This window comes from Melampsora larici-populina (genome assembly GCF_000204055.1).
Source record: "Melampsora larici-populina 98AG31 unplaced genomic scaffold MELLAscaffold_40, whole genome shotgun sequence".
Classification (NCBI taxonomy): domain Eukaryota; kingdom Fungi; phylum Basidiomycota; class Pucciniomycetes; order Pucciniales; family Melampsoraceae; genus Melampsora; species Melampsora laricis-populina.
This window is the reverse complement of record NW_006768804.1, coordinates 178,234-205,823: the sequence shown is the minus strand read 5'-3', so window position 1 is coordinate 205,823 and position 27,590 is coordinate 178,234. Positions and strand designations below refer to the sequence as shown.

Below are 27,590 nucleotides of genomic sequence, written 5' to 3'. Positions count from 1 at the left end.
CAACTTGATAATGAGAAATCTGAACCCACTGAAAAAATTGATTCTATCCTTCACAGTCCATGTATACTTACCCAATAATCTCATGGCAGGTTAAACCAAGAAACTTTCAAGCTTCCTCAAGAAAAAAGTTGTCCAATCTCTCTGAGAAAGCTACTTTTGGAAAGCTTCTAACGTAACAGATGCCATAGTCTGAGTTTCTGGAAACTATCAGAACCCAGGCACCCTCACAAGTGACTTTCCCTCTGTTTTGCTGGATTTCTAGGTGATGGGATGTGAGCGACCCGCTTGTTGCGGGTTTCAAAGCAACCGATACCCGCGGTGTGACGTGAAATGACGTAATGTGGGTTAAGGTGAAGTTGAACTTGAGTTCTGATCGAATTTTGTGTTCGTCGAATTTGACTTCTCTTAACCTCAACAACTAAAACTATTATCATCAAGCAACTTATAATCTATCATGACTCTTTCCAATGCTAGTCAGTGAACCTTCAATTATGTTTTGCTAAAGCTCAATTCTTACTCGATGGATTTGTATTTCATCCGAACAGCCTTCAAGCAAAACCCACACAGCTTACTCGTCGTCCCAGGTCCGATCGAAGTTTCTGACGCCGTCTTGCTCTCCAATGCATCGGCTTCAGTCTCTCATGTTTCCCCCGATTTTGTCCAAATCTTCAAAAAAACACTTTCAATGATACTCGAAGTTCTGTATGCTCCTCAAACTGCACAACCGTTTGTGATCGCCGGCTCTGGAACTCTTGGTTGGGATTTGACCGCGGCCAATTTGATTGAACAAGGAGAACTTGCCCTCGTACTCAACAATGGTTACTTTGGCGATTCGTTCCAAGATTGTCTTGAAACTTATGGTGCAACTGTTGAAAAAGTTCAAGCTCAACTCGGCCATACGGTCACTCCAGACCAACTCGCAACTCATCTCGAGAAAGCCAAGAGCGAGAAGAAGAGTTATAAATTGATCACCATAACTCATTGTGATACTTCCACAGGTGTATTAGCCGATGCCAAAGCATTGGCCGAGGTGATTCAAAAGCATTCTCCTCAATCTTTGATCATCTTGGATGCAGTTTGTAGTGTAGCCAGTGAAGAGATTAGATTTGAAAAGTGGGGTCTCGATATGGTCTTGACAGCCTCTCAAAAAGGATTAGGCTGTCCTCCTGGGCTTTGCATTTGTGTGGCTTCTGAGCGTGCGATCAAAGTCTTCGAAGAGCGTAAATCTCGCCCCGGGTCTTACTATGCTTCTTGGAAGAAGTGGCTACCAGGTCAGTATATGATGCCTTCTAGCAAATCTCAGTCACGCACAAATGGTATACTTGCGAGAAATCTGACATGAGCTTGATTTGTGTGAATGTGTGCAGTCATGAAAGCATACCAATCGGGGAGTGCGGCATATTTTGCGACGCCGTAAGCCCATTGTGATCGAGCAAATTCAAGGATCCAAGCTAACCTATGCTATCAAATTTGATCACAATCATCTCACGAGAAAACAGGCCCACCAATTTGATTACAGTCAGTTGATATCTTTGTTACTAGAAAGCCCCTCAGAAGCCCCATGATTCAAAATTATTCTTCCAGGCGCTCCTCACCTCTTTGGATTCCATCCTCAAATCCTCGCCGAGTCTAGAGGAACGATTTGAACTCCACAAAAAATCATCCGATCGTATCAAGAAAGCTGTTGATGGCCTCGGTTTGAAACAAGTTCCGGTGAACCCAGGTTCCAGTGCTCATGGAATGACTGCTGTCTATCTTCCTGATGGCATAACCCCAGCAGGTAAATGGTTTTTGTTCATTTCTACATCTCTAGATGACTGAACTTTGGATACGACTTTGATATCGAACAGAGGTAGTAGGTAAGATGAGTGCTAAGGGATTAGTGATTGCAGGAGGACTTCATAAAGATGTCAAAGATCGCTATATCAGAATTGGTCATATGGGTATCACTGCTGTTGATAAAGAAAGAGGAGATGTGGACAGAATCGTTCAAAGCTTGAATGAATCCTTCAAAGACCTCGGGTTCCAAGCTAGTTGAGCCATTAGTTTCAAACTTCTCGTCCTGTGGTTGAATTTGTGTCTGTCAGCTTTTGATCGTATGGGAAGCAGTTAGCATCGAAAAGGTCTACATTGTGCGTGTGGTGATATATAAAGTGATATCTATGATCAGTGTCCATACTGTTTGATAATCGTGATCTGAATTCTTTCCCTTTGTAGAACATGGCATGCTACATATGTACTTAGGATACTGTTCTGCTTGTCCATCACTCTGCTTCAGCTAGCCTAGCTGTAGCCTTACCATGCCTTATCCAAATTTCTTAATACGTCTTGACTTTCTCATGTTAATGCTTCTTGACTATCCACGGTATCAAGCTCAATGAAATAGAATCTTGACTTATGTAAGAGCTTACTTCCAACCGCACTCAGTAGATTGTTAGTTTGTAGTTCTCGTCCTAACTTGACTAAGTTCCTCTCGGACAAGCGAGTAGTCGAGAGAGGGACTTGTGGCTTATACACGAATTTTGGCGTGTGAGCCAAAAATCTTTGGCTGGTGACTTTTTTGAACTCCCGTATCCCCGTCCTCTACAAATAAATATCCTCTGGACCAAAGAGAAGTCCTGTGCGCCTGCTCAACCTACACACCTGAATGTATCTCACTCCTTATCTGGCCCATTTATTGCGGAGTAATGAGAGGGTAGAGTTTGGAAAAAACACTACAATACCTGAGAAAGCTGCTCAACGTGTCAAAACCTCACACCAGGCAAGCTGGATTGTTACACAAACTCAATTTTTCAAGCCTGGTTTCTAGCACGTTCTGAAACCCAAGAAATAAATTTAAAAGACCCAACATGAAAGGTTTAGCAGGTGCACAAGGCCTTTCTTAGGCCCAGAGGATATTTATTTGCAGGCGATGGAGCTATTCAGGGTTGAAAAAGTCCCCAGCCAAAAACAAAAAAATTGGCTCACACACCAAATTTCATGTATGAGCCATAAGTCCCTCTCTCAACTACTTGCGCGTCCAAGAGGGACTTAGTTAAGTTAGGTTCTTGTTGGTTGAACACTTCAACACGGCTGTCTGTGGTCCACTCGTGGCAAAATGCAAGTTGTTTTGTTACCACAAGAAATCTACTGTCTGGCGGCTTTTTGTTGCCTCCTTCGTAGTCAGAGGGCGCCTCAGGGGGTCCTTTTGTGGGCCGTCTATGTGAGGCCGACCTAAGGACGGTCCTCTATGGCAGACAGAAGGGCGGTCCTCAGCTGGACTAACTGGTTGGTCCAAAGGCAGTCCAGACCACCTGGTGGTGTACCACTCATCTGATCTGGCCCCGCAGGCGTCTCCGGACGTGTAAACTGGCTCCGCAAGGTGAGCTCTTTGCATGAAGTCCACCCCAGTCCGGCTTGCTGGCTTTTCTTGGGTAAATGATGGGCAAAATTAACCAAGTCCTATTGCTGACATGTACCTGCCGTGCTGGAGAAGCATTAAGTTTCTCATGGGCACTTCCAGGTGTTCAGTGAGGAACACTGAGTGTTGAGTTGGGAACACTGAGCGCTCAGAGCCGCTTGTCTCCTAGTCTACCTGAGCCTTGACTCCTCTTGACTCAGACGGATGAAGTTCAGCCTAGGCAATTTTCTTCCAATCTTTACCCTTTGTGTATAATTGTAAACATCTGTGCCACAAAAATCACACAAACATGACAAACTTGCCGAGACTGTAGGGCCCCCGACGTTGGGGCCCTTCTCCATGGGAACTGTGTCTTGTTGTCAAAAGAATATCTCTTGTGACTCCCAAATGTTTGGTGTTTGCCTATCAATTTGAGAAATCCTAAAACTCTAGGCCAGTATGTATCAATCAAAGCAGAAGGCAACAATGGTTCTTCAATTGAATTTGATACCAGTTTCTGAGCATGACTTGTGTTGTTTTATAAGCCCACCTGCTGTTGTAGAATTGCATTTGTTCCTGTGTGACTTGGCTCAGACAGCCTTGATGGTCCAGACCATAATGATTGTGCAGGGGGGTAGTGTTTCAAATATGTCTGCTCAAAGGTCTTTATCTTACGTGTCTTTGCCGAGGAAGTGATCTCCAACTTTTTTGATAATTCAAGATGCCTACCTCTTCCGTCATATTGTTCTATAGCTCTGATGTTTGACCAATCTTTTTTCACATCAACAGGACTCACATGCATAGCTGCCTTGGGTAGCTCTTTAGATTTCAAGACATGGTTTGCCACAGTTAAAACTAAGAGTTGTATATGGTTTAAGTGGTGACCAAGAGGCCTGCCAATCTGGTAAAGTCAAGGATTCCAAAATAGGAATGGTGTAGTTGGAGTGCAAAGGAATCCAAGTTGTTCACTGACACTCGTGTCATATGCATTGTTGTAAGGATTGTCCTTGGCGTGATGTGACCAGTAGGCAAGAAGGGAATGTTGCTAGGGATTGGAATTGACAATGCAGGCACATTGAAGCATCCATCAGAAGTATACTCTCCTTCCAATTGATTGAATTCCTGCTGATGGAGTGTTGGAACAGATGCCAAGGGTGACCATGCCAATGGTTCTGCATAGCCTGCTGTGGCTGAAACGGGGTGACATATGGTGCTGGTAAAACCCCGAAGGCCCATAGCCGTGAGTAATATAGGCCAATAGAGCATCAAGGCCAAGATCTGGCACAACCTCCTGCCAAACATTTCCATGGTTTAGTTGCTTAGTGTGAGGTGCATCTTGGCCATAGTTTTAATTATATATGGCTTCAAGCATGTGCACACCCAAGTGCACCTCAAACCACAGATTGTGTCATCTCGAGTACCGTAAAGCTGGCTTAAAAGTGCCAAGCAGTTGCAACTTGCAGTCACCATCAGCGCTTCACTCCATTTCATCAAATGAGGGTGGAAAGAATTGGCTTCAATGTGGTGAAGAACAAAGAACTCCAAAGCTCTTGGCCAGAGAATCCTGTTAATTTATTTTTTGATGTCTTACACAACTTACAACCCTTGATTGAATAACAAAAGCAAAGAACTAAAACATGTAGGATACATAGCACAGTAAAAGACTGGTTGTTTCTGCACTTTGATCTCAAGCATGTTGAACTGCTCCGGGGGACACTGGGGTTTTTTGTTAAGCTAGTTGACAAAGCACTTGTTTTCAGTTGAATACATATTTCATATAACTCTTTGATCCCAAAAGTAAAGCCAAATCAAGGGGGGCCTTCAGCAGATCTGATCTTTTGCTACATTAAAGAGCAGAACACAACATGTATAAATCATTGAGATCAAGTCTGATCAGTCAAAAAGGAGCAACATGATAGGCTGTGAATGTTGCAACTACATTATCTGACAGCACATAGACTCTGGCAGCTCACTGTTTAGTCTCTTTAATCTTTCAAACTTGACTTTGTTTTCATATTCCACAAGAACCTTTTGGATTCCTTCATTCATTAGATGATTTTGAGCATTGAAATATTTCAAAAACTCATAGAGGACAGGTCTTTCATAGGTGAAAGTGGTTCCATCTTTTTCTTCAAGGAAAACTGCCATGATTCTACTTGTCTCCTCAAAACTTCTCCTGACTAATTTTTCCACAGTTTTTTGTAATTCAACAGTCTCCCCCAATCTCTTCATTTTCAAGAACACATGAACGTCTTCAACAAGTCAAGAGGTATCACTGTTAGTCTAGATGCATGGTTTGGATTGGATCACAAATCACTCACGTCTTGCCCAAAATTGAATAACCTTGATTGCCTCAGTTGAATGCGAAAAAAGATTAAAGTTCATGCCATAGGGCTTCACATCCCATTCCACTGATTGGAATTCAATCTTAGTGCTTCAATTGGATTCTGGGTTAACAAAGACACTCATCTTTCACAAGAGCTTCAGGATGAACATACCTCTCATCCTGCAAGGAGTCAATATATTCCAAAATTGTAGCTGAATGAGATCTCAATTTGTTGTGTATCCAATCTCTGTAGACTTTTTCAATACTGCTATTGCTAGGCAAGTTATGAACTGATTCAATATATTGTCTCTGGACAACTTGAGTCTCCACAACTTTTTGTAACTGCTTTTTGTGTCCAAGGCGTACATAAAGCCTTGCACCTTGATAAGATGGTGAACTCAGTATGATTCCTTTCCTAGTGGCAATTGATATGCTGACATACCCAAAGTCCAAAGTGCATATAGATTTTTCTGAACTGATGGAGGCCAATCTCCAGCTAATTTCATACCATATTCACCAATTGTTTCTTGCATGGATTCAAAATCCCTTAGGTCTCTATGTGATTAAAACAATTCAAAAGGTGAGTGTGAAAACTGATGCAAGTGACTATCAAGACAACAAATTAATTGACTAACTTTCCATGATCCAGAGAACCTATATGTTGAATCATCTTATCTTTATACAATTTCAGTGCAATATTCATCTCATCATACCATAGTTGGTTCTTGATACGAGGTCGAATACAATACTCTATGTTATCCATTTTGATCAACTGAGCCCATGCCACTTGAACAACATCAAATGGTAAGTCATAGCTCCTAATGAGTTGATTTAATGTTTGCAAAATTATTATATTCTCTTCATCATCTCTCATTGGAAGATGTATTTGAATTGTGTCAAATAAAGCTGCAAGTCTGTCTTTCCAAGTTCCTCTGTCTTGTTTCACCAGCCGGCTGATATATTTGATCAATCTTCTATGTTTCTTCATGGATGATTCTGTTACATGACCTGCCAATTTTGATCAATGTTCAGTATTCTGGATACCTTTAACAAATATGTAGTTGTAAGGAGATCAGATTTGTTTATAATTGGTACTTACTCTTCTTCCAGAATCTTTTTATCTCATCTGATGTTGATGTTTGAATTTCAAATGGAATGTGATGCTTGCAATCAGAAGTAGAGCTTCCATGACCGGGGTTGACTGTCTCAGAAGAATTGGTCAGTTCATAAAGCAAAGCTCATATAAGAGTGAAGACAGTCTATTGACATTTTCTGGACAATCCTATTGCACTTTCTTGTCTGGAAATTTGGTTAAAGGATAAGCCCCCCTGCTCTGAATGTACAAAAGTCTGAACACCATGAAAATTGATTAATGACTGAACAATGTGATGGAGGATGATAAACTGGTATGCTTTTTTGATTGATAACCAGGTCATCATAAGATCATTTAACTTTTTATCTCTACTCAGAAATTCAGAATGTGTGGTGGCAAGGACTTGAGACAGTTCTTATTTGGCCACTTAGAACTTAGAAGACCACACTCAAACTTGATTACTCAAATAAATCACAGTGTCATATCTGTGTCAAACTTCATCTGAAGTTCAATCCACTCATTTGTATGAATTTAACACATGTTCCTCTTGCCTAATACTCAATACTCTTGATATGTGCTTTGTCATCTATGACTCATGTTTCAAAGTCATTGTCCAACTTTGCCACACTGTTGGCCTAGGCTCCCTTGTAAGTATCATAAATTCTTTTATGAATACAGCCAGTTACAAGTTCCTTACAAGGATTTCTATCTGTCTGGGAAGTTAAAACAAGGGACCAGGTGGGCTGATTTTCACCTAGTACTCTTCCGCATGCCCAATACAAAGATTTGTGCCTTGATTCAAATGATATGTGTCTTTGAGATACCATCATGTGAAATCCTCTCATTTCAATTGACCACAAGAAACTTGAGGTCATACTCTTCCTTGCCAATCATGCTGATCACATACCGAATGGTTGGCCAAAAGTGAATGGACATTGCCTCAGTTAGCTGAATGCATGTGTGAGCATCACAATAAGGGGGAAACACACTCTGGTAAACAATTCTGTCTTTTCATTATTCAGCCTGGGATCACTATCCTCACAATTGCCTCAGATGATGGCCAATCAAATTTGCAGCCCATCACTCCTCACACTACCATTTAAATATTGCTTGGCTTGTAGCTAAGCACTGCCCTCCAAGGGTCAAAAGGTACCTTCCAAGGAAACATGATGATGTAGCAGACTGTTGCCAACTCAAACAAGTCCCCTTCAAGGGTTACTAGAGAATTCTTTTCTTTGGTAGACCTCCAAGGGGACTTGGTAAAGTTAGAGACTACATATTGGATCTTTCAGTGTCAAAAATCAAGCAGCACGTCTGCCATGGAGCTGATATCTCCCAAAGGAGACACAGATAGCTCCCTCTGAGAGAGAAGTTGCTTACATGAAGATTACAATGCCTTCACTAGGAAGAAGTCACAAAATCTTTGATTGCTGTTAGACAAGTTTGCTTTATACAGCCAAAGATCTATCATCAACTTAACCCACCTCACTGAAAACTCTCTTACTTCTTTCTCTTCCAGCAAATTTTCTTGCAGATCAGTTTACACTCTTGGCTCTTTTCAATGATTCAAGGTAATATAATCATATAACACTTGTCAATGTGTTTTGAAAAAACAATGTTGATGGTGATGGCTTGCTAGGTATACTTTGCTTTCCAACTCAATCTTTGATCCATACTACATGCAGGCCATGTGAGTTTTCAAGCTGGCCAGCGGACATCTTCAAACTTTCGATTTTAAACCTAGAAACCCACAATGATCTGATGAATGTTCCATTGGTCATTGTCAGCAGGCGCCGAGGGTTTACTACTTATTTGGCTATTTGTCCATATGCGCTTTGTTTGACATTTCACAGATCACTTGGCAAATCTTAATCATCTTCACCGCTACTATAATCAACCAATGGTCCACTCTCTGCTACTGACTCAAGAGCCTTCCTTGTACTACCATCACCCGAATGTACGTCGGTAAGATTGATATCTGTACTTGTACTATCAGTACTGATCCGACTTCTTTTATTCGCCCAACCTGAGTCAGTCTGACGAGTTTGAAGTGGAGCAGCTTTGGGTAGAATTTGCACTAGATCTGAAGCGAGTTGGTCTGACCATTCTGAGAGATTCCATACTTCTATCATAGGCCATTCGACAATACTAGAGCCACTCAAGGCGTCAGAAAGGGTTGTTTCAAGTTCGAGAAGATGGTAGCAACGTTTAGGATGCGATGATGAAGTGGTATTGATTGAGAATTCGGGATTTGATGAAGTTGTAGATGGGTCAAGAAGAAGTGTCAGTACGAATGGATTCGGTGATTTTGAGGATTCTTCATCTAGTTTTGGTTTAGAGAGAGATTCTAGTAAGTTTTCTCGAACAGATTGATCAATTTTGAGTTTTTTAGATCCAAGAGATTGGGTAAGAAGCTCGACGAGTGAAAGAGTTGAAAGGATTTGATGAGATAAATGGTGAGAGAAATTTTCATTTGCTTTGCTTGATGATTTAATTCGAAAGATTAATTCGACGGTCCATTGCATACATTTTTTCCTATCAAACCAATCATATCAAATTCCAAAAAACGTTGTAGTAAGTGAATTGAAAACAAAAAAAAACTTGAACGTATGAAAAATAACGAGGAATAAAGTCAAGAAATTTACTTATGATTAAAGCTAGTTGTATTCATTTTCCGACGACTCATTCCTTCTGACATTAAGCTTAATCTAACGTTTTCTCTCGCAGCATTTTTGATTAATCCATCACGTTTAGAATCAAGTTTTGAAGGATCAGTGGTAGAAGTTGACTTTCTCCTAGTCGAATCTAAAGCCCTGTTGACTTCTTCAAGATAACTATAATCTTGCATTAAAGTACCCCAAGTGTATTGATTGATTGGTACATGAGTCACTCGATTTCGTTTTCCATTACAATTTTTGATTTGTTTATGTTGATTTGAACATTTTAATGAACAAGTTCTTATTGAACAAGATGGACAAGTGTAGATTGATTTTTCTTGATTACACTCTTTACAAAGTTGATTTCGATCTGGAATGGTTGAGGTTGAGGTTGAACTACTTGAAGCTATTGAGGTCGATGTTGACATCTTGGAAACAATTGATGAAGAGAGAACTGGACGATTGAAGCATGAAAGAAGTTGGAAGGATCTCTGAGAGAGAATGAAACTGAAATTCTGAAACCTAACCCTGACCCAGTTGAGTGCAGTGATTACATGTTAAAATAGTGACATGTGTGTATGTAAATTTTTTGAACCCACAACAGTGTCCTGTGACCAGTTCACTGCAAATCGAATTTTACCATTCTCACCAAATCTCATCTGATTCTCACAAGAAAAGAAAGGAAACAAAGAAAGAAAGAAAGAAAGAAAGAAAGAACGAGAAAGGACGAATACCAAGTGGAATGGACACTACTCATCAATCTCAAACTACTGATACCCATCAACCTTTTGATCTCAGAAATGCACTCAATCAATTCTTACATCATATTGGAATCTTGCCACTTTCTAAAGCGGCTTCACCCAATACTTCAAACTCTGAACATCTGGGTACAATCATAGAATTCAGATTCAATAATCACTTGACTTCAAATGATATTCAACTATTACTTGCATTTCTTGACATTCATCTCTTCGATCAACATCATATCTCAAATAATCAACTTACAACTTCGAATCTTTGCAATTTACTAAGTCGATTGGCACTCATTCAACCCTTTACTGAACCCATCGCTAGATTCTTTGGTCCTATCTTGCCTGAACTCGTCTCTCGATGGATACTTGAATTAGGATATTCATCTCAAGGATTTTATGATCAAGCAACGTGCGATTTTTGGTCGCATTTCACCCATTTAGGACCGATTGTACCTGATGTAGAAGGTGAAAAACGAAAAGAGTTCTTAAGACTCGTATTTTCAGCTTTTGTAACTTGTTTACATATTCATCCTTCACTTTTTCAGTGAGTTTGTATATCTACTAGCAGTCACCAGTTCCAATAAATTTTTGCTAACTTTTGCTTGATTTTTTCAGCTTTGGGATTCTGATTTTACGACATCCAGCATTTGCTACTGACCCTTTCAACATCTTACCAGCTTCGGTTCTTGTGGTCCCACTTGGTCACAATCGCAACAATCTACCAACAACTCATCCCCTATTCCATGATCCATGCGTCACATCTCTACTCTTGTCCCTTCATCGACTTCTGGCGCTTGCACCCCATCTTCCCTTTCCTGGATTGATCAAAAACGGATGGCTTCTGCCCGATGTATTATCATGTCTGATGCAACATCATCCGCGTCAAGGAATTCGATATCTTGCTTGGCGATGTTGGAGGTATTGGCAGGGTGACGCTGGATTTGCTCAGTTTGGAATTGAGATCAGGAATCGATATGTTTGGAATCCAGAGATCGATCAATCAACGAGTTTGATCGAATCCAATATGATATCACCTTGGCCATCTAAATTAATAAACCAACCATCTGATACCAACTTGAATCATGTAGATAGACTACCAGAAGAATTGATTGAATACGATGAACAATTAACTTCTAAATGGGACTTTCGTCTCTCATCTAATCCTCAAAGCTCAACCATATCTTATCAGACTGTCAGAAGAGCCATTGATGTTTGGGTCTTACCCATGCATGAAGACTGGTGTCGATCCCAAAGTCCGAAACCCTCATCATTATTGGCTTCCAATACCACTTCACGACCTTTGTTCATGTCTCCTGGCGATCTAAGTCCCTTGGTCAATGACGTTGACGGTCTGATCATCCTCCGCTTTGGCTCATTACCAGCCCCGAAAGTTTCAAAGTCTCAACCCAAACGAATCTGCGATAATAATGAGATCAGCGTTCCGAAGGCCCTTCTATACGCTCCCCTCTTTGTGCCTACCTCATCGTCACGCGCTGCTATTCGCTCACTTGCCCGTTCGATTGAGCAAAGACTTCCAGTTCTTTTGTCCGGACCACCCTCTTCAGGAAAAACGACCATAATTGAAGAGGTTGTTAATCTATTTTGGTCATCAGCATCATCATCATCGGACCAGACTTTCACGCGTCATCAGGCAAATGTTGTTATCCTCAACTTGGCTTCACGTACACTCGATGCCAAGAGTTTGATTGGTAGTCATGTAAGCTCAACTGAAGATGCGGGGAAATTTGTGTTTGTCGAAGGCCCTCTCACACGTGCTATGCGAGAAGGAAAATGGCTGGTTTGTCGAGATATAGATCGGGCTTCTGATGTGAGTACAGCTGAGTTCTAAATGAGCGTACCCATCTACTGGCTGACTCAAAGCACCCAACTTTTGCTCACATGTAGGATATTCTGGCGGTCATTAACCAAGTCGCTGACCTTATCCGTCATCGAGTTCAATATGAAGTTGGAGGAGGAATTGGAGGTCATGGATGTGAGCATGGAGTAGGAATGGATTTGGGTTCACAAATCGGATGGGTATCTGCCAGTGAAAGATTTGCTTTAATAGCTACTCGAACTACTACTGCTGACGATCAAACCTCGAAGAGTTTTATTGGTGAAGGGTATTGGAATAAAGTTGAATTACCAAATTTGAATCATCAAGATGTTGTGGAGATTTTAAAAGGGATTCATCCTTCCATGTCGACTGATGTACGAGATTGCTTAGTGAGCGCTTGGATGGAAGTCTCAACTATGCGATCGGCAAATGATTCTCGGCGAATGAGAACTTCATTGAGAGAATTGATGAGGTACGTTTGGTTCTTTTTCGATCCTACTTCTCCACTTTTTTATGAAACTAACGGTTTTCGGGCTTTGAATAGATGGGCTCGAAGAGTAGAAACGCTTATACCCAAAAATCAAGTCTTACAATCAGTATCCCCAAATCCAATCATTCAAGAATCTATCTTCCTTGAAGCAGTTGATATCTTTTTAGCTTCGTCTGATAAACTTATGTCAGAATCCGAAACATCAAAAACTCAGGATCTCTCAATCGCACTTTGTTTAGGTTCTCATTTATCTTTAAATGAAGAGCGAATTAAATACTGTTTATACCAAAGAACTCCAGATCTTATACCCCCACTCAAAAAATCTTCAAAAGATAAGAAGAACGCTTCACTTCAAATCGGAAGAATCAGAATACCTATCACTCAATCAATTGGTCCAGCAATTCCATATTCAAGACCGTTCGCGTTGACTAAATCTTCATTAGTGTTACTTGAAAGATTGGCCAATTGTATCAAATCTTCTGAACCGATTCTTTTGGTGGGTGAGACTGGTACTGGTAAGACTTCGATTATTAGTTTCTTGGCTAAGTCGGTTGGTAAGTCTTTGGTATCACTCAACTTGAGTAATCAAAGTGAAGCGAGTGATTTATTGGGAGGTTTTAAGCCTCTTGATTTGAATGAGGATGCAAAGTGTAGGTCTCATCCTTCACCAATCTTGCGGTGCATATAAAATCTGAATTCTGTTTGTTTCTTTGACAGTGACTGCAAATTCATTGATTGACGAATTTACTCAAGTTTTTGGTGACCAATTCAAACTTTCACGGAACCAAGAATTTATTATGGGAATGCGAAAGTCATTGGTCAAAAAGAAATGGTCACGTTTAGTCACGATGTTGAAAGAAGCGGTTCGTGCAATGGTCGAACGAGCGCAAAAGCAAGCTCCTAAGACGATCATGGATCCAGAATCAATTGAATCACCTAACAAGCGTCGAAAGGTTTCGACCATTGAAGATCTACAAGTTGAATGGCAAACGTTTTTTGGTAAACTTGAAGAATTCGAAGATCGGTTTGTTAGAAGTTCATCTTCAAATCAAGTACGATTTAAGTTTGTAGAAGGACCACTTGTTCAAGCTATGCAACGAGGTGATTGGGTACTTTTAGATGAAATCAATCTTGGAACAGGTGAAACATTAGAATCCTTGGGTACCTTATTACAACATAATAATTCTTCGATCGTTCTAAGTGAAAGAGGTGATTTGGAGCCTATCAAAAGGGATCCAGACTTTAGATTGTTTAGCTGTATGAACCCTGCGACTGATGTTGGTAAACGAGATTTACCTGCTAACCTACGATGTAAATTCACCGAGTTCTATGTTCAGCCACCTGACAACGATCGAGATGCACTCTTGAACATCGTCTCTCAATACCTGACCGGCTTATACGTGTCTGACAAACGCGTAGTCACCGATGTGGCTGACTGTTATTCCACGATTCGAACAATGTCACAAACGGGTCAACTAGCTGACGGGACAAATTCACCGCCTCATTACTCTATGCGAACACTTTCAAGAGCATTGACCTTTGCAGTAGATATCTCGGATTCATTCAGCTTAAGAAGAGCTCTGGTAGAAGGTTTTTTGATGTCATTCGTCACTACTCTCGATTCTGGATCGGCCACTAAAGCGATCAATGTGATCCACCAATACTTTGTTAAGACGGCTAAGAATCCAAAAGCTTTGATGAACCAAGCTTCAAAGAAACCTAATTCACCATCAGAAGACTTCATTCAAGTTGGACCTTTTTGGTTGAAGAAAGGTACTCGGGCTGAACAAGGTGATCAGAAACACTCTTATGTACTCACAGATTCAGTCAAGACCAAGATGATCGATCTCGCTCGAGCTGTTAGTACTGGTCGTTATCCCGTCCTGATCCAAGGACCTACGTCAAGTGGTAAAACAAGTATAGTAGAGTATTTAGCAGAACGGACTGGTCATACGTTTGTACGAATCAATAACCATGAACACACCGACATTCAGGAATACATTGGAAGTTATGCCACTGATCCAGAAACAGGACAATTATGCTTTAAAGAAGGAGCATTGGTTAGAGCGCTTCGAAATGGTGAATGGGTAGTATTAGATGAACTTAATTTAGCACCATCCGATGTATTAGAAGCCTTAAATCGATTATTAGATGATAATCGAGAATTATTGATACCTGAAACTCAAGAAGTCGTTAGACCTCATCCTCATTTCATGCTCTTTGCAACTCAAAACCCACCAGGACTCTATGGTGGTAGAAAAGTACTTTCAAGAGCTTTTAGAAATCGATTTTTAGAATTACATTTTGATGAAGTCCCTAGAGATGAATTAGAAATCATTTTATGTGAAAGATGTCAAATCGCTCCTAGTTATTCTAAAAAGATTGTAGAAGTTTTTACTGAATTGCAACGTAGAAGACAAACTGATCGAATCTTTGAACAAAAACATAGTTTTGTGACTTTAAGAGATTTATTTAGATGGGGTGAACGTGGTGCGGTTGGATATCAATCTTTAGCAGAAGATGGTTATATGCTTTTGGCTGAACGATCAAGAGTTATGGAAGAGAAGATTGTGGTAAGAGAAGTATTAGAAGAAGTGATGAAAGTGAAGATTGATGCGGTTCGATTGTATGAAGATGTTCAACTACCTAGCTCATTAGTTTCAACAAAAGCCAGTAAAAGATTATTTAAGTTATTATCAAGAGCATTGGAATTCCATGAACCGGTGGTTTTAGTTGGCGAAGCAGGATCAGGGAAAACATCAGTCTGTGAAGCATTTAGTGAAACTCGAAATCAAATCTTGAGATGTATTAACTTACATCGTAATTCTGAAGTTGGAGACCTTTTAGGTAGTCAAAGACCGGTTAGAAATCGAGCAGGCGAATTAAGATCTGTTATGGAACAATTCAATTCATTAATAGTCAATTTTGGAATCGATTCTGCTCCATTTATGGATCTTGAAGCTCATCAAGTGATTGAATGGATTGAAGGTTTTATTCAAGAACGTAAGAAAGAAAACCAACTTGACTCAGTCCAACAACTTGAATCAGTCTTGAAGCTTTTAAGACAATCTCTGGCATTATTCACATGGAAGGATGGACCGTTGGTACAAGCTATGCGAGAGGGAGATCCAGTCCTATTAGATGAAATCTCTTTAGCAGACGATTCTGTACTAGAAAGGCTTAACAGTTTATTGGAGCCTAGTCGATCAATTGTCTTGGCAGAATGTGGTGGTGCGACGATTGAGGAAATGCAGATCAAAGCTCATCCTTCTTTTGAGATTATGGCCACGATGAATCCAGGTGGCGATTTCGGTAAACGTGAACTTTCGCCTGCACTTCGAAATCGGTTTACGGAGATTTGGGTTCCTCTTGTCTCTGAACCCGCCGATCGGATTGCTATCTTTGCAAGTAGATTATCAACTTCAAAATCAACTTCAGATCGACTCCCTTCTGATTCAGAATGCCTAACATGGGCTGAGCGCATTGTCGGTTTCTCGAACTTTTTTTCACAATCACCAGCTTCGGTTCCATTGGCTTCTCGTGAACTTAGTTTGAGAGACGGATTATCATGGTGTGATTTCATCAAGTCATGCTCTACACTTCCAATTCCAATCGCATTTGTTCATGCTGCTCAAATGACTGTGCTTGATCGACTGGGTACGGCTGGATTTGGTCAGGATTTGGCTCCATCAGTTATTCAACAATTACGTCAAGCTTGTTTCATTGAACTTCATCAACTTGCTGGTCTCCCTCCTCCTATCGATCAAGGCCCGGTGGAAGTGCTTGAGACGGAAGTTGGGTTACAAATCGGTCAATTTGCGCTATTGAAAGCTGTCTCGACATCGACTCCTCAACTTTCAAATCATCGTTACTCATTTTCGGCACCTACCGTGGCTCAAAACACTTTGCGTATCGTACGAGCTCTCCAAGTTCCGAAATCGATTTTACTTGAAGGTAGTCCTGGGGTAGGTAAGACGAGTATGGTAGAAGCATTAGCGAAGATGACAGGTCGACGCTTAAGGCGAATCAATCTTTCAGATCAAACGGATTTATTGGACTTATTTGGATCAGACGTACCAGTGGAAGGTGGTAAGGCAGGAGAGTTCGCATGGAAGGATGCAGCATTTCTTGACGCACTTCAGAGAGGTGATTGGGTGTTGTTAGATGAAATGAATTTAGCTCCTCAGACAGTCTTGGAAGGTTTGAACGCGTGTCTAGATCATAGAGGGACGGTTTATGTTCCTGAACTGGATCGAACATTTGTTCGACATCCTGACTTTAGAGTCTTTGCGGCCCAGAACCCACATCATCAAGGTGGTTCACGTAAAGGATTACCTCGATCTTTGGTCGACCGATTCACAGTTGTTTTTATGAAAGAGCTGGATAAAGATGATTTATTTACAGTTTGTAGTGAAATGGCACCTGGGTTTAGTAGTGATCAAATCCTTCAAATGGTTAATTTCAACGATAGGATCACACAAGAAGTCAACAAGCCAAATCTTTTTGGCTCTTCTGGCTCACCTTGGGAATTCAATTTGAGAGATATCGGAAGATGGTTGCAAGTCACCACGAGGCCGAGTGAGCTTGATCGATCTCCAAATTCACCACTCGAACATTTGGATATGATCTATACTGGTCGTTTTAGAAATCCATCAGATCATCTGGTTTGTCAGAACATCCGTGCCGAGTTCTTCACCGCCGCCTCTACCACAAGCGACCGACAAGATGTGGTCGAACTATCTACTGATTTCATCATCGGACATAGTCGCTTACCAAAGTCTGGAACACCACAACTCACTCCATCCGTACCTTCACCAACTCATCTACCTACATCACTCAGAAGACCAGCAGAATCCTTGATGAGATGTTTAGAACTCAATTGGTTACCAATCCTTACTGGACCAGAACAATCAGGAAAATCTTCACTTGTGAAATATCTTGCAGGACGAAGTGGTGCTCGTATCCGAACTATTTCAATGCATTCAGGTTCTGATACTTCTGATCTGTTCGGTGGATTTGAACAAAGCAATGTTCATCGGAATGTCCTCGTCGTTTTGGATACTATCGTCAACGCAATTCAATCAAGCTTACAAAGTCAACTTGATCTCACCTTTCCTATCGCATCGGTCTTTGGAGCAAGTTTGATGGACTTACGCACGCTTAGAGAAGTTGTTTCTTCAATGGCCCCTGAAGCTGCGGCTGATCAGATGTTGAAAATATTGAGCCGTTTACCTACAGGAATAGAGATTGATATATCATCGATGATATCCACTGTTCGAAACTTACAAACTAGACCAGCAACCTGTAGATTTGAATGGATTGACGGTCCATTAGTGACAGCGATGAAACAAGGTGATTGGCTAGTGATTGAGAACTCAAACTTATGTAGTGCATCTGTACTTGATCGTCTTAATCCGCTTTTCGAAGGCAATTGTCAACTTCAATTGACTGAACGTGGAATGCATCAGGGTGAGATTGTGACAATAACGCCACATCCTAAATTCCGAATGATCATGATCTTCAACCCTCGTCATGGTGAACTTTCTCGAGCCATGAGAAATCGAGGAATCGAGATTAGTTTTCTATCAGACACCAAATTCGACGTAACAGATCAAGTCATCAGCTCTGATCGAGCTCAATTCATGTTTAATTCGAATTGGAGTCTTTGTTCATCAAAATCTACAGAGGCCGAATCACCTATCCGATGGGCTGCGGAGTTATTAATTCATCCACCAACCCAATATCCACTTCTTACACGATTATTAGATCATGTTTCGTCAGGTCAAGAAACTCAAGAAAAACTCAAAGGAGCCATGTCACGTATCTGTATGCCTGATTTGAGAAATGCTATCGAATCATTTGTCAAAGTGAATAGGATGTCTCATATGATGGTAGGAAAGGTGAGTTTTTGTTATTTCTTACATGTGGTCCTCCAAGCGCGCTGGTTCACTGACTTACTTCGGCTTGAACAAATTCCAGACATTAGATTTGGCTCTTACAGGGCATTTCTATCAATCAAATCATACTCCGTTCATGATCGAAATCTTGAGGCTTCTCCTCACATTAGTACTGGCCACTTGTTGTCCGACTGTCTCAGTATTACCCGAGGAGATGTCGCGACCTGGTGTTCTTCAAGGCTCATCGTCCAAGGCTTTGAAACAGACCAATCACTGGAAAACACTTTTAGACCCTACCCTCCTTTCAACATTTGTGGATGCGGCCAACAGCTCAATTATCGAGATGGCAACTCATGTGCTTCGGGAATCAACAAAGGAGGCATGTAATGAAGTGGCTCTCATGGTAAGTCTTCATTCAAAACGCGATGTGTGATTTGTATTGACCATGCTTTTCGATTTGATCAGGACATCTGTCGATCACTTCATAACCTGCAGGTTGCCGTCATGAAGCTTGCAGGTCTGATGAGCACTGCGCCAGATTATGCTTCCTTTGGTTTTGCATTTCAGGTCATTGATCGAACACTGATCGAACTGAAAGAGACGTGCTCAAACTCATTTGATAGTATCTCTAATCTTCTCTCACCTCTTAAATCGGAGTTTGATATCACTCGATGGGAGGCAATGGTACAACTGTGGAATTGCTTTTGTCCTTATTTTACTCCTGAAGCGGACTTAATTGAACAAATTCATCAATTAGAAGAAATTGGTATAAATCACTTGCATAAGACTAAACCTGGTTCGTTATACGTATTTTAGTTGCTTGACTGGAAGTATGAGAGCTTTGGCTGACTGGGAATCATTTTTGATACAATGAATGGATTCAGAGTTACGATCTTTGTATTTTGAAGTAGTCGGATCCTTGAAAATCTCATCTGAAAAGAGAGCTGAATTTATTACGAATCTCAAAGAAGTTGGTGATCGATTGCAAAAAGTATGTACTCAGATCATGTCTCGATCTTGATTGATGGCTGACGTGTTTCTATTGATTTTCCTTCTAGCAAATCACTTGTGATGAGATCAGTGAGGAAAGTTCTTGCCAACCTGCGGTATACGATCTTGAACGTGCTATTGAACAAACTGTTGGTACTATTGGGGTACTTTCACATACTAGCGGGTCTTCATCTGTAAGTTAACTTGATTTCCAATGAAGTAACTCTCTGTGAACTGAGACTGACTTGCACTCTCGTGGAGCATCAGCGCTGGGACGCAAGTTTTTCTCAGCTCTTAGCTGGGTGCAAAGCTATTTCTAGTGAACTTGGGGTGTTACTCTACAGTCAACATTATCTGAGCAATGAAGGGAAAAATAACGGTATGGGATTCTTTGAGATGATCCCCTGGACAGTGCAGTTAACTCATTTTCGTCAATAATATCTAGATGAAGTGCAGATGGAGATCGACATCGAAGTATTGAGGTCTCTGACAATGGTAGAGCCTGTTCAGAAAACACAAGTAAGGATACACCTTCCCTAAATGACCGTAGAGATTCTTAGTTTGACAGTGTGTGGAATTAGGTTCAGCTTCTTTTTGAACCTTTCAACCTTGTAGCACAGTTGGACGGTGCTGCTATTTTACGCTCTATGTCTAGATTGACCAGGTGAGCTTAAGCTTTCCTTGTCTCTCAGAAACTTTAGTCGCTAATCATTCTTCATATTATTTTGGCAGATTGGTGGGATTCGCCACAACGCTTGAAGATCATGAGAGGATGACGACAATGCTCAAGCATGTCTCTCAACTCGTTTCATCTAATGCCACTCGTCTAGCCGTGGATAGATCTCAATCTTTCCTTCAAATAATGGATCGTGTGCTGATTCGCGTGAGTGACCTCTCTCTCTCTTGACCTTGCATGATACTCCCCACTGAGTGTGTTTCAATGTCCATAGATGAATAAATCTATTGCAAAATGTCGACAAATTGATGTGACTAGACCTCTGCTATTAACGAGTTCAGACTTTGATAATTGTAAGCTTCCCTTTCTATTCTAATCATCCTGACATGGACTGATCACTTTGTAATAGCTCCACTCCTTGCCAGTGCTCTCGATCGCGCCCTCCAGTTTTGGCAAATCTATGTGCCCGAAATACCCATAGATCCCTTGTCGGTCAGCACAGCGGAACACACGTATCTTTCATCCTGGCTGGCACGTATGCAAGAACTTCGGGAACTGTTGACTGTATATGAACAGTCTCAGACAGGCTATCATGACAACACGCGAATTCAGATCTTGAATATCGATATTTCAACGGCTCAGGCCACCTTGAACACTCTTCCTAAACCAGCAGTGCAACGGACACCAGACTCATTCACCTTGATTGCAATCTTTTCAGAGTTGAAAGCCTTTGAGACTCAATTCCTAGCCGGTGAACGAATTCCCAACCTCGTGAAAGAGATTCTGAGTGCTACTACGCAAGAGCATCTACGTACACTACAATCACGACTCGAAACTTTCTCGATCTCCGCGACTGGCCTACTCACCAGGTTGACCAATCGATTTCCTTCGTTCACTGATATTTTGCGACCTGTTCAAACCATCCTGAATATTATGATCATCAGCTTGCTCATGAAGCTTCGAGAAGTCACTATCGCATTCTTCAAGGAGTCTCTTGAACCTCTCGAAGATTTTATAACTCGACTATTGTCGTCAAGCTGTACAATCGCAAGTGCCAATATGCGTTCTGTGTCTTGTGACCCGAAGATGGACGATATTTTGAAACAGGAGACTAGTGCATCACATGTGCCAATCTTGCGCGTCGCCGCGGTTGCTTGTCAGGACAATGAGATCTTCAGCGCATCGGAACTCAAACTTCTCATCTCGGCTTACGATTCTATCTGGAAATTGTGGTCAATGGATCGCGCCAAGGAAGCACGTGAGGCTGAAGAACGAGCACAAGAGTTTAAATTTCGACGACAAGATGTGGTTGTGCTTTCCGATGAAGTGATCGAAGCGGAAGAGTTACAAACATTGTTCCCGACTTACGAAGATACTGATGCAACATCGACAGTCGAAGTGGAATCTTCCACTGTACATCATACGGTCAGCCCGATCCAAGTGGATATACTCTGTCAAATGCACATTTCGATCAACCGGACGAGCGACGGGGAATCTTACAGGATGAAATGGTTTGAGCAACTTCGAAAAGACCTAGCGATCGAGATAGCTGAGAAACATGGTCACCTACTCGCCAGTTGTGTTGATAAGACATCTTTAGCGTTCCAGGTTGATCATATCAACCGACTTCAAGCTTTCAGTGGAGCAGGTCCCGTTTCAAACTCACTTCATGATTTTTATCAAGATAGTAACGTTCCAGAAGCCATGCGAATCTTTGTTCCGTTGAAGTCGCTGGATTCAAGAGTCAAAGAGTTGTTTGAACAATGGCCTGAAATGATTGCATTGGACGAGATACAACAGCGATGTCAACAAATCTCACGACTGTCGTACAAGAGTCCCTTGGCCAAGATTCTTCCGTTTGTGGAGACTTTGATTGAACAAATCGAGAATTGGGAAAAGTATAGCTGCCGAGAGAACTCATTATCTTCTTATCAAGCCGTTTTTGCCGATTTTGTAGTCTCCTGGCGTAGATTGGAACTTTCTTCGTGGGCTGGTTTGATCGAGCGAGAGATGCGAACATTTGACTCGGCGACGAACGTTTGGTGGTTTCGTCTATATGAATTACTTTTCCGAGGGCTCTTAACCCATCAAATGAGTGAAGATGTTGAAGACAACGTAACTCGATATTTTGCCGATTCAGCTACTGTTTTGAATGAATTTATGTCCGAATGTAACTTGGGACAATTCAAGCCTCGACTCACTCTCCTTCGTTCATTCGCTTCGCTTTTATCTTCGTACTCGAAACTTATGAGTAGTGAAGATTGGCAAAGGATGTATGACCTAATTGAAGGTATCATTTTCTTCTACTCGCATTATGAGCTAGAAATCGCCACCCAGATCGATCAAGCTAAGACTGTCGCTCGCAAGGATATCGAGGATTACATACGTCTCGCCAGTTGGAAGGATGTCAATGTTTTTGCTTTGAAACAAAGTAGCCACAAGAGTCATCGACGACTTTATAAATCTGTTCATAGACTACGAGCGGCGCTTCAGAGACCTGTGAAGGATTCTCTCTCCACTTGGCACGTCAAAAAAGTAGTGTACTTAGAATCTGATCTTCCACCGATCATCAGCCAGTCTATTCCGTTTACTCAAGATGACGAGATCTCCGACATCGAAGGACTCGCCGCACCGCTACCAGCTCATCTCAAACAACCATCACTCGCACTCGACAGACTTAAAAAATTGATTGAACAGCGATTGTTTTCAAACGTGCAGTCGGAAGTCCCCGCCGAAGAAATAACAGAACTAGCCTCGCATATCAGATTGGTGATCAAGGAGCTCAGTGAAGAGGTTTTACCAAAAGGGGATGCGAGAGAGAAATATGCAAAAAATCTTGATCTTCGTAAAAGGAAAGCATTTGCACATCTTTTGAAGCGATTGAAGACGCTTGGATTAGGATCGTGTCCCACAGATCGAGTTCTTCAAAGGCTCAAGGATCCCGCTGTGATTTTTGGACAACCTTTACTGGCGTCAAAAAGTCTACCATGTATGATCAAGCTCTGTTCAGCAGTGGACGAAGGGCTTTATGGACTTCTAGGTCAAATGCCCAAGTTTCGACGATTCCGAAGTGGACACCATTCTGATATCAGTAATTCAGATATCCAACGGCTCATAGGATCTGTTGAGAGTGGTCTATCACTTATCATGAGTGACAGACAAGCCTTGTCATCACTCTTGTTGGCTGTCTCAGAGTTGGACAAGACTTGTTTACGGATGACAGATTTGTTAGCTTCTGGTTCAAGTCATTTCTCGGTTACATCCTCTTCGCCCTCAGATATTGTGCTTTCACATATCAAGGTTGTCAACCTTTTTGTTTCTGCCCTTCGTGAAACAACTCAATCTATCAAAATTCTCCGAAGCAACCAAAACGCTCAAGAAATTCCTATGGCTGTCACAAATCTACTGGACGAGTTGACCATATCTGCGTCTTGCGAAATCAACAATCTAGAGACGTTAATGCGATCGGCGAACTCACATATGTTGCTGTTCAAGCCTGATGAAGTAGAGCTACTCGAGCGCGTGCCTGTTGGTTTAACAAGGATTGTAGATCGTCTTCGTGCTTCGATCATGGAAGCTCCGGTATTATCATACTTACTCTCACCTCTAGTAGAAGACTTGTCTCGGCAGCTTTTGAGTCTATCAAACCACTTTTCTCAACCAACCGAAGAACAACATACCGTATGGGAGGCACATCGTAGCTTCGTTCACTCGGTCCTCTTAGTGGCTCAACAGTTGATGGCGCGAGATCCAAAGACTGAAGACGCCGAGCCTTCAGGAAAATTGAGAATTGGTGAAATCCGAAAAGGTCATTTCAATCTCTCAGGCTTTACAGCAAGATGCCATATCACAGATGTTATCGATAAACTTCGTGGATTCAATCAAGCTTTATCAAGTTCATATCCACAAAAGCTCGGGACTCGATTGCTTTCCACCGTTGCTGGTTTCACCCAGCAGTATCTGAACTTGTTGGCGAACCATGTCAAATATTGTCTACAATGGCATCAAGCAGAACTTGACTTACTGCAAACGGTGGTCAATATTGGAATCAATATTGGTGAGAATGGTTTTTGTAAACCTGACTTGAGTGAGGGAGAAGAAGAAGGTGCCCCCAATGGACCTTCAGCTGATGGGACAGGCCTGGGTGGTGGTCAAGGTGGAAAAGATGTGAGTGATGAGATCGAGTCGGATGAACAAATGGAAGGACTTCAGAATGATACCGATGAACAAGATCCTAATAAAGAAGAAGGAAAAGATAAAGAAGATCGAGGTGTTGAGACTCAGCTTGAATTTGATGCTCCTTTAGAGGATGTGGAAGAAGGAGATGAAGAGGACGGTTCGGATGATGAAACGGACGAGAAAGATGAAGAGGAGGGTGACGAGATTGAAGATGGGGTTGGGGAAGTAGACCCACTTGATTCAGGAGCGGTAGATGAAAAATTTTGGGAAGGTGAAGATGATGATGAAAAAGAATCGAAGGAAGAAAAAGAAGCTGAAATGAACGCAAAACAGAATCAAACTGCTCCGGAAGATTCAACACTCGCTGCCAAAGATAACCAAAAAGCTGGTGAACAAAACACTGAAGAAAAAAAAGAAGAGAATGAACATGACAAGGATGGTGAAGAAGGAGAACCGAATACTGATGAGGTAGATGAGAACTTAGAAAAGGAAGATGATGAAAACGCAGACCAATCTCAATCTGAAGATGAAATGGATCAAGGAGAAGAAGACCCGTCTAAGACCAATCCGGTACCTATGATGGACCATGTAGATAATTCGGAAACTCTAGAACTTCCTGATGATTTGAACTTGGATGACACAAAATCTGAGAATGATGAAAAAGTGGATGATGATGTGGAAGACGAAGGGATGGAACTTGATGAGCCTGGTAAGTCTTCCTCTCTGTTTTTTGTTATCTCCACACCGTCCTCTTTTTCAATGAATTGAGCCACTTTGATTGACCTACCACAGATGAAGAACCAATGCCCGGGCAGACTGGGAACGATGAGCCAGATGATCAGTCTGGTGAAGTCGAGCATTCTGAGCCAGCAGCCCCCTTAGATGCGACCGTTCCGGAGACAGATCCAGCAAATGCATTGGACTGTGGAGATGAATCGGGTGCTGGGACAGGTGGTGGCGGCACCAGTCATGCACCGCCTGAGGCTGCAACTGAGCCGCAGAGTAAACCTACACAGGATAAATCAAAGCCGGAAGAAGATTCCCAGGACGAAGCTATGTCTACTGAAAAAATCCCAGATGGTGAGCCTCAGAATGAGTCTGCTGAAACCAACGATCAGTCGGCGGCAGATGAAATCGGAACTGGTGAATCGGGAACTCAACCTATGCCTAAGACTTTGGATTCCAAATCAAACGAAGCAACACCTGAGGAGCAACAATCAGATCCAAATCCTTTGCGACAACTTGGAGATGCTATGGAAAACTGGATGCGTAGACTTCAGCACATTCAAGACAATGACTCTACAGAGCAAACCGACGACTCTAAGATGAAGGCCTGTGACGAAGCAATGGAGCTCGAATATCTTCAGGCAGATTCGGCCGAATCCGTGGATCAGCAAGCACCTGGTCCGGCAACTCAAGATCAAGCACAGGAAGCGTTGAATCAACTTCATATCGATGAGGTGCCTAACGAAAGCGAGATCATGCGCGTCGAGGATGAACAACGAATGCCTCCTTCCGTCGATTTTATGCAGCTTCCTGAGACTAACGCATTGCATGAGCTTGTTGAGCCTGCTCTGTCTGGCCCCACAGGTGGTACTCAAAAGCGCACAGACGAAGGGTTTGAACTGATGGATGAAGGTGGTACGGAAGATCAGCCCATGGCATTGAATGAAGATGACGACAAATCTATGGACGACCAAGAACCAGGACCCCGTGAAGAAGAGGAAGTCATAGAATCCGGTACATCAGCTCTTGACATATGGCGTCAATATGAACAAATCACTCGGAAGCCAGCCTCACAACTTACTGAACAACTTCGTCTGATCTTGGAGCCTACAACAGCCACTCGCCTGCAGGGAGATTATCGGACTGGAAAGCGCCTCAACATGAGGAAGTTGGTACCATACTTGGCCTCAGACTATACCAAAGATCGCATCTGGTTACGTAGAACCAAACCTGCCCAGCGTGATTACCAGATCTTGGTTGCGGTAGATGACTCTCGATCGATGGCTGACTCTAGGTCAGCTCACCTCGCATTGCAGACAGTGGCCCTCGTCACTGGAGCTCTTGCTAAACTAGAAGTTGGAGAAGTTGCTATAGCACGTTTTGGCGGTACCTTCAACATAATACAACCGTTCGGTTCAGGAGGATCTCGTCAAAATCACGGAACAAATATCATCAAAGGTTTTACATTTGCTCAACAAAAGACGGATGTTCGATTAGCAGTTGAACGAGCCATGAATATGTTTGAAACTGCTCGTAATCAAGGACCTAGTACAGTAGATGAGATTTGGCAATTAGGAATCATTGTTTCTGATGGGATATGTCAAGATCATGATCAAGTTCGAGCACTCTTAAGACAAGCAACTGAAAAGAAAATCATGTTTGTATTTGTGATCTTAGATTCATTACATCAACATGGTGAAAATGAAGGTGAAAATCAACAAACCTCTGTACCTGGAGCTTCTTCAATTATGTCTATGAATACAGTTTCATATGCACTGGGTCCTGACGGTAAAATGGAACTTCAAATGGAACGTTATCTTGACACGTTCCCCTTTGATTATTATATCATATTGTAAGTTTTCATTTATGTTTCTCCATAACTTGAACAATTTTCTTAAATGACATTCAAATCTTATTCTGATTCACGACTTTTCTCTGCTTGATCACCTTTCTGACAGGCGTGATGTCGAAGCTTTACCACATGTGTTGAGTGGCACACTAAGACAGTTTTTTGAAAAGGTACTTCTCTCGTCAATTCTCTTTACCTCTCTAAAGAGGTGTTATGTGTGATTATTGACATTTGAAATTACATTATAGGTCACGAGCCTTTGATTCAACTTGCGGGTGTTTATGTCACTTTTGTGATTGAGATTTCAACTTCGAATCTTTTTGTCTTATAGTTAGATTTTTGCTCGGTTATTTCTTTTTTTCTTTTAGACTCTGTAATGGGGATAGTTCACATGGATAAAAAAATGTAGATCATAATATTTTCGTCGTGGTGATATCGGCTTACTCGAGTCAGGTTATGTGTAATTGTTTCTCTTGTTGCGTTGGTGATCTGATAATACATGTTATGGTTTTGAAGATAGCACAATACCACTGAAAATTGTGAGGCTTGATGATGTGGAGAAAAGGCTTCAAAGAGCTAAATTGAAAACAGGCGGGAGACAAGACAATAACGGATAAAGTCCTAACCATACTTGATACTTTGAATATATTCTACACTCCAGCCAATTGATCGTTGATGTATATCCTGAAAAAGGGGCCTCGGCACTTCTGTAATCATGAGGCTTATCCGGGGTTTGTTC

The 27,590-nt window shown here is 41.7% G+C and overlaps 5 protein-coding genes across 5 annotated transcripts; 2 read left to right on the top strand and 3 right to left on the bottom strand.

Moving 5' to 3' along the window:
* Positions 1 to 420: 420 nt before the first annotated feature.
* Positions 421 to 2,376, top strand: MELLADRAFT_117502 (uncharacterized protein; the record flags this gene model as incomplete). Its single annotated transcript, XM_007414061.1, has 7 exons — positions 421 to 473; positions 546 to 1,271; positions 1,368 to 1,413; positions 1,500 to 1,518; positions 1,585 to 1,780; positions 1,851 to 2,132; positions 2,218 to 2,376. 6 exons carry the CDS (start codon positions 455 to 457, stop codon positions 2,036 to 2,038), a joined length of 1,194 nt encoding a protein of 397 aa, XP_007414123.1.
* A 1,541-nt stretch (positions 2,377 to 3,917) lies between these two features.
* On the bottom strand, positions 3,918 to 4,687 carry MELLADRAFT_109910 (uncharacterized protein; the record flags this gene model as incomplete). The annotated part of the gene is made up of 2 exons (XM_007413947.1): positions 3,918 to 4,272; positions 4,353 to 4,687. The coding sequence occupies 2 exons, from the start codon at positions 4,685 to 4,687 to the stop codon at positions 3,918 to 3,920; spliced, it is 690 nt and encodes a 229-aa protein (XP_007414009.1).
* A 513-nt stretch (positions 4,688 to 5,200) lies between these two features.
* MELLADRAFT_66140 (uncharacterized protein) lies at positions 5,201 to 6,468 on the bottom strand (the record flags this gene model as incomplete). Its single annotated transcript, XM_007413946.1, has 6 exons — positions 5,201 to 5,220; positions 5,353 to 5,631; positions 5,701 to 5,813; positions 5,878 to 6,085; positions 6,148 to 6,260; positions 6,341 to 6,468. 6 exons carry the CDS (start codon positions 6,466 to 6,468, stop codon positions 5,201 to 5,203), a joined length of 861 nt encoding a protein of 286 aa, XP_007414008.1.
* Positions 6,469 to 9,610: 3,142 nt separating this feature from the next.
* MELLADRAFT_31593 (uncharacterized protein) lies at positions 9,611 to 9,820 on the bottom strand (the record flags this gene model as incomplete). Its single annotated transcript, XM_007413945.1, has 1 exon — positions 9,611 to 9,820. A coding segment is annotated over one exon (210 nt), but the record flags the coding sequence as incomplete, so codon positions are not given.
* A 205-nt stretch (positions 9,821 to 10,025) lies between these two features.
* MELLADRAFT_66139 (uncharacterized protein) lies at positions 10,026 to 27,114 on the top strand (the record flags this gene model as incomplete). Its single annotated transcript, XM_007414062.1, has 19 exons — positions 10,026 to 10,031; positions 10,060 to 10,751; positions 10,823 to 12,035; positions 12,113 to 12,516; positions 12,589 to 13,184; positions 13,252 to 18,434; positions 18,514 to 18,834; positions 18,897 to 19,227; positions 19,316 to 19,422; positions 19,490 to 19,615; positions 19,683 to 19,800; positions 19,867 to 19,940; positions 20,009 to 20,085; positions 20,154 to 20,304; positions 20,372 to 20,450; positions 20,507 to 24,985; positions 25,069 to 26,854; positions 26,961 to 27,021; positions 27,100 to 27,114. The coding sequence occupies 19 exons, from the start codon at positions 10,026 to 10,028 to the stop codon at positions 27,112 to 27,114; spliced, it is 15,819 nt and encodes a 5,272-aa protein (XP_007414124.1).
* Positions 27,115 to 27,590: the final 476 nt, after the last annotated feature.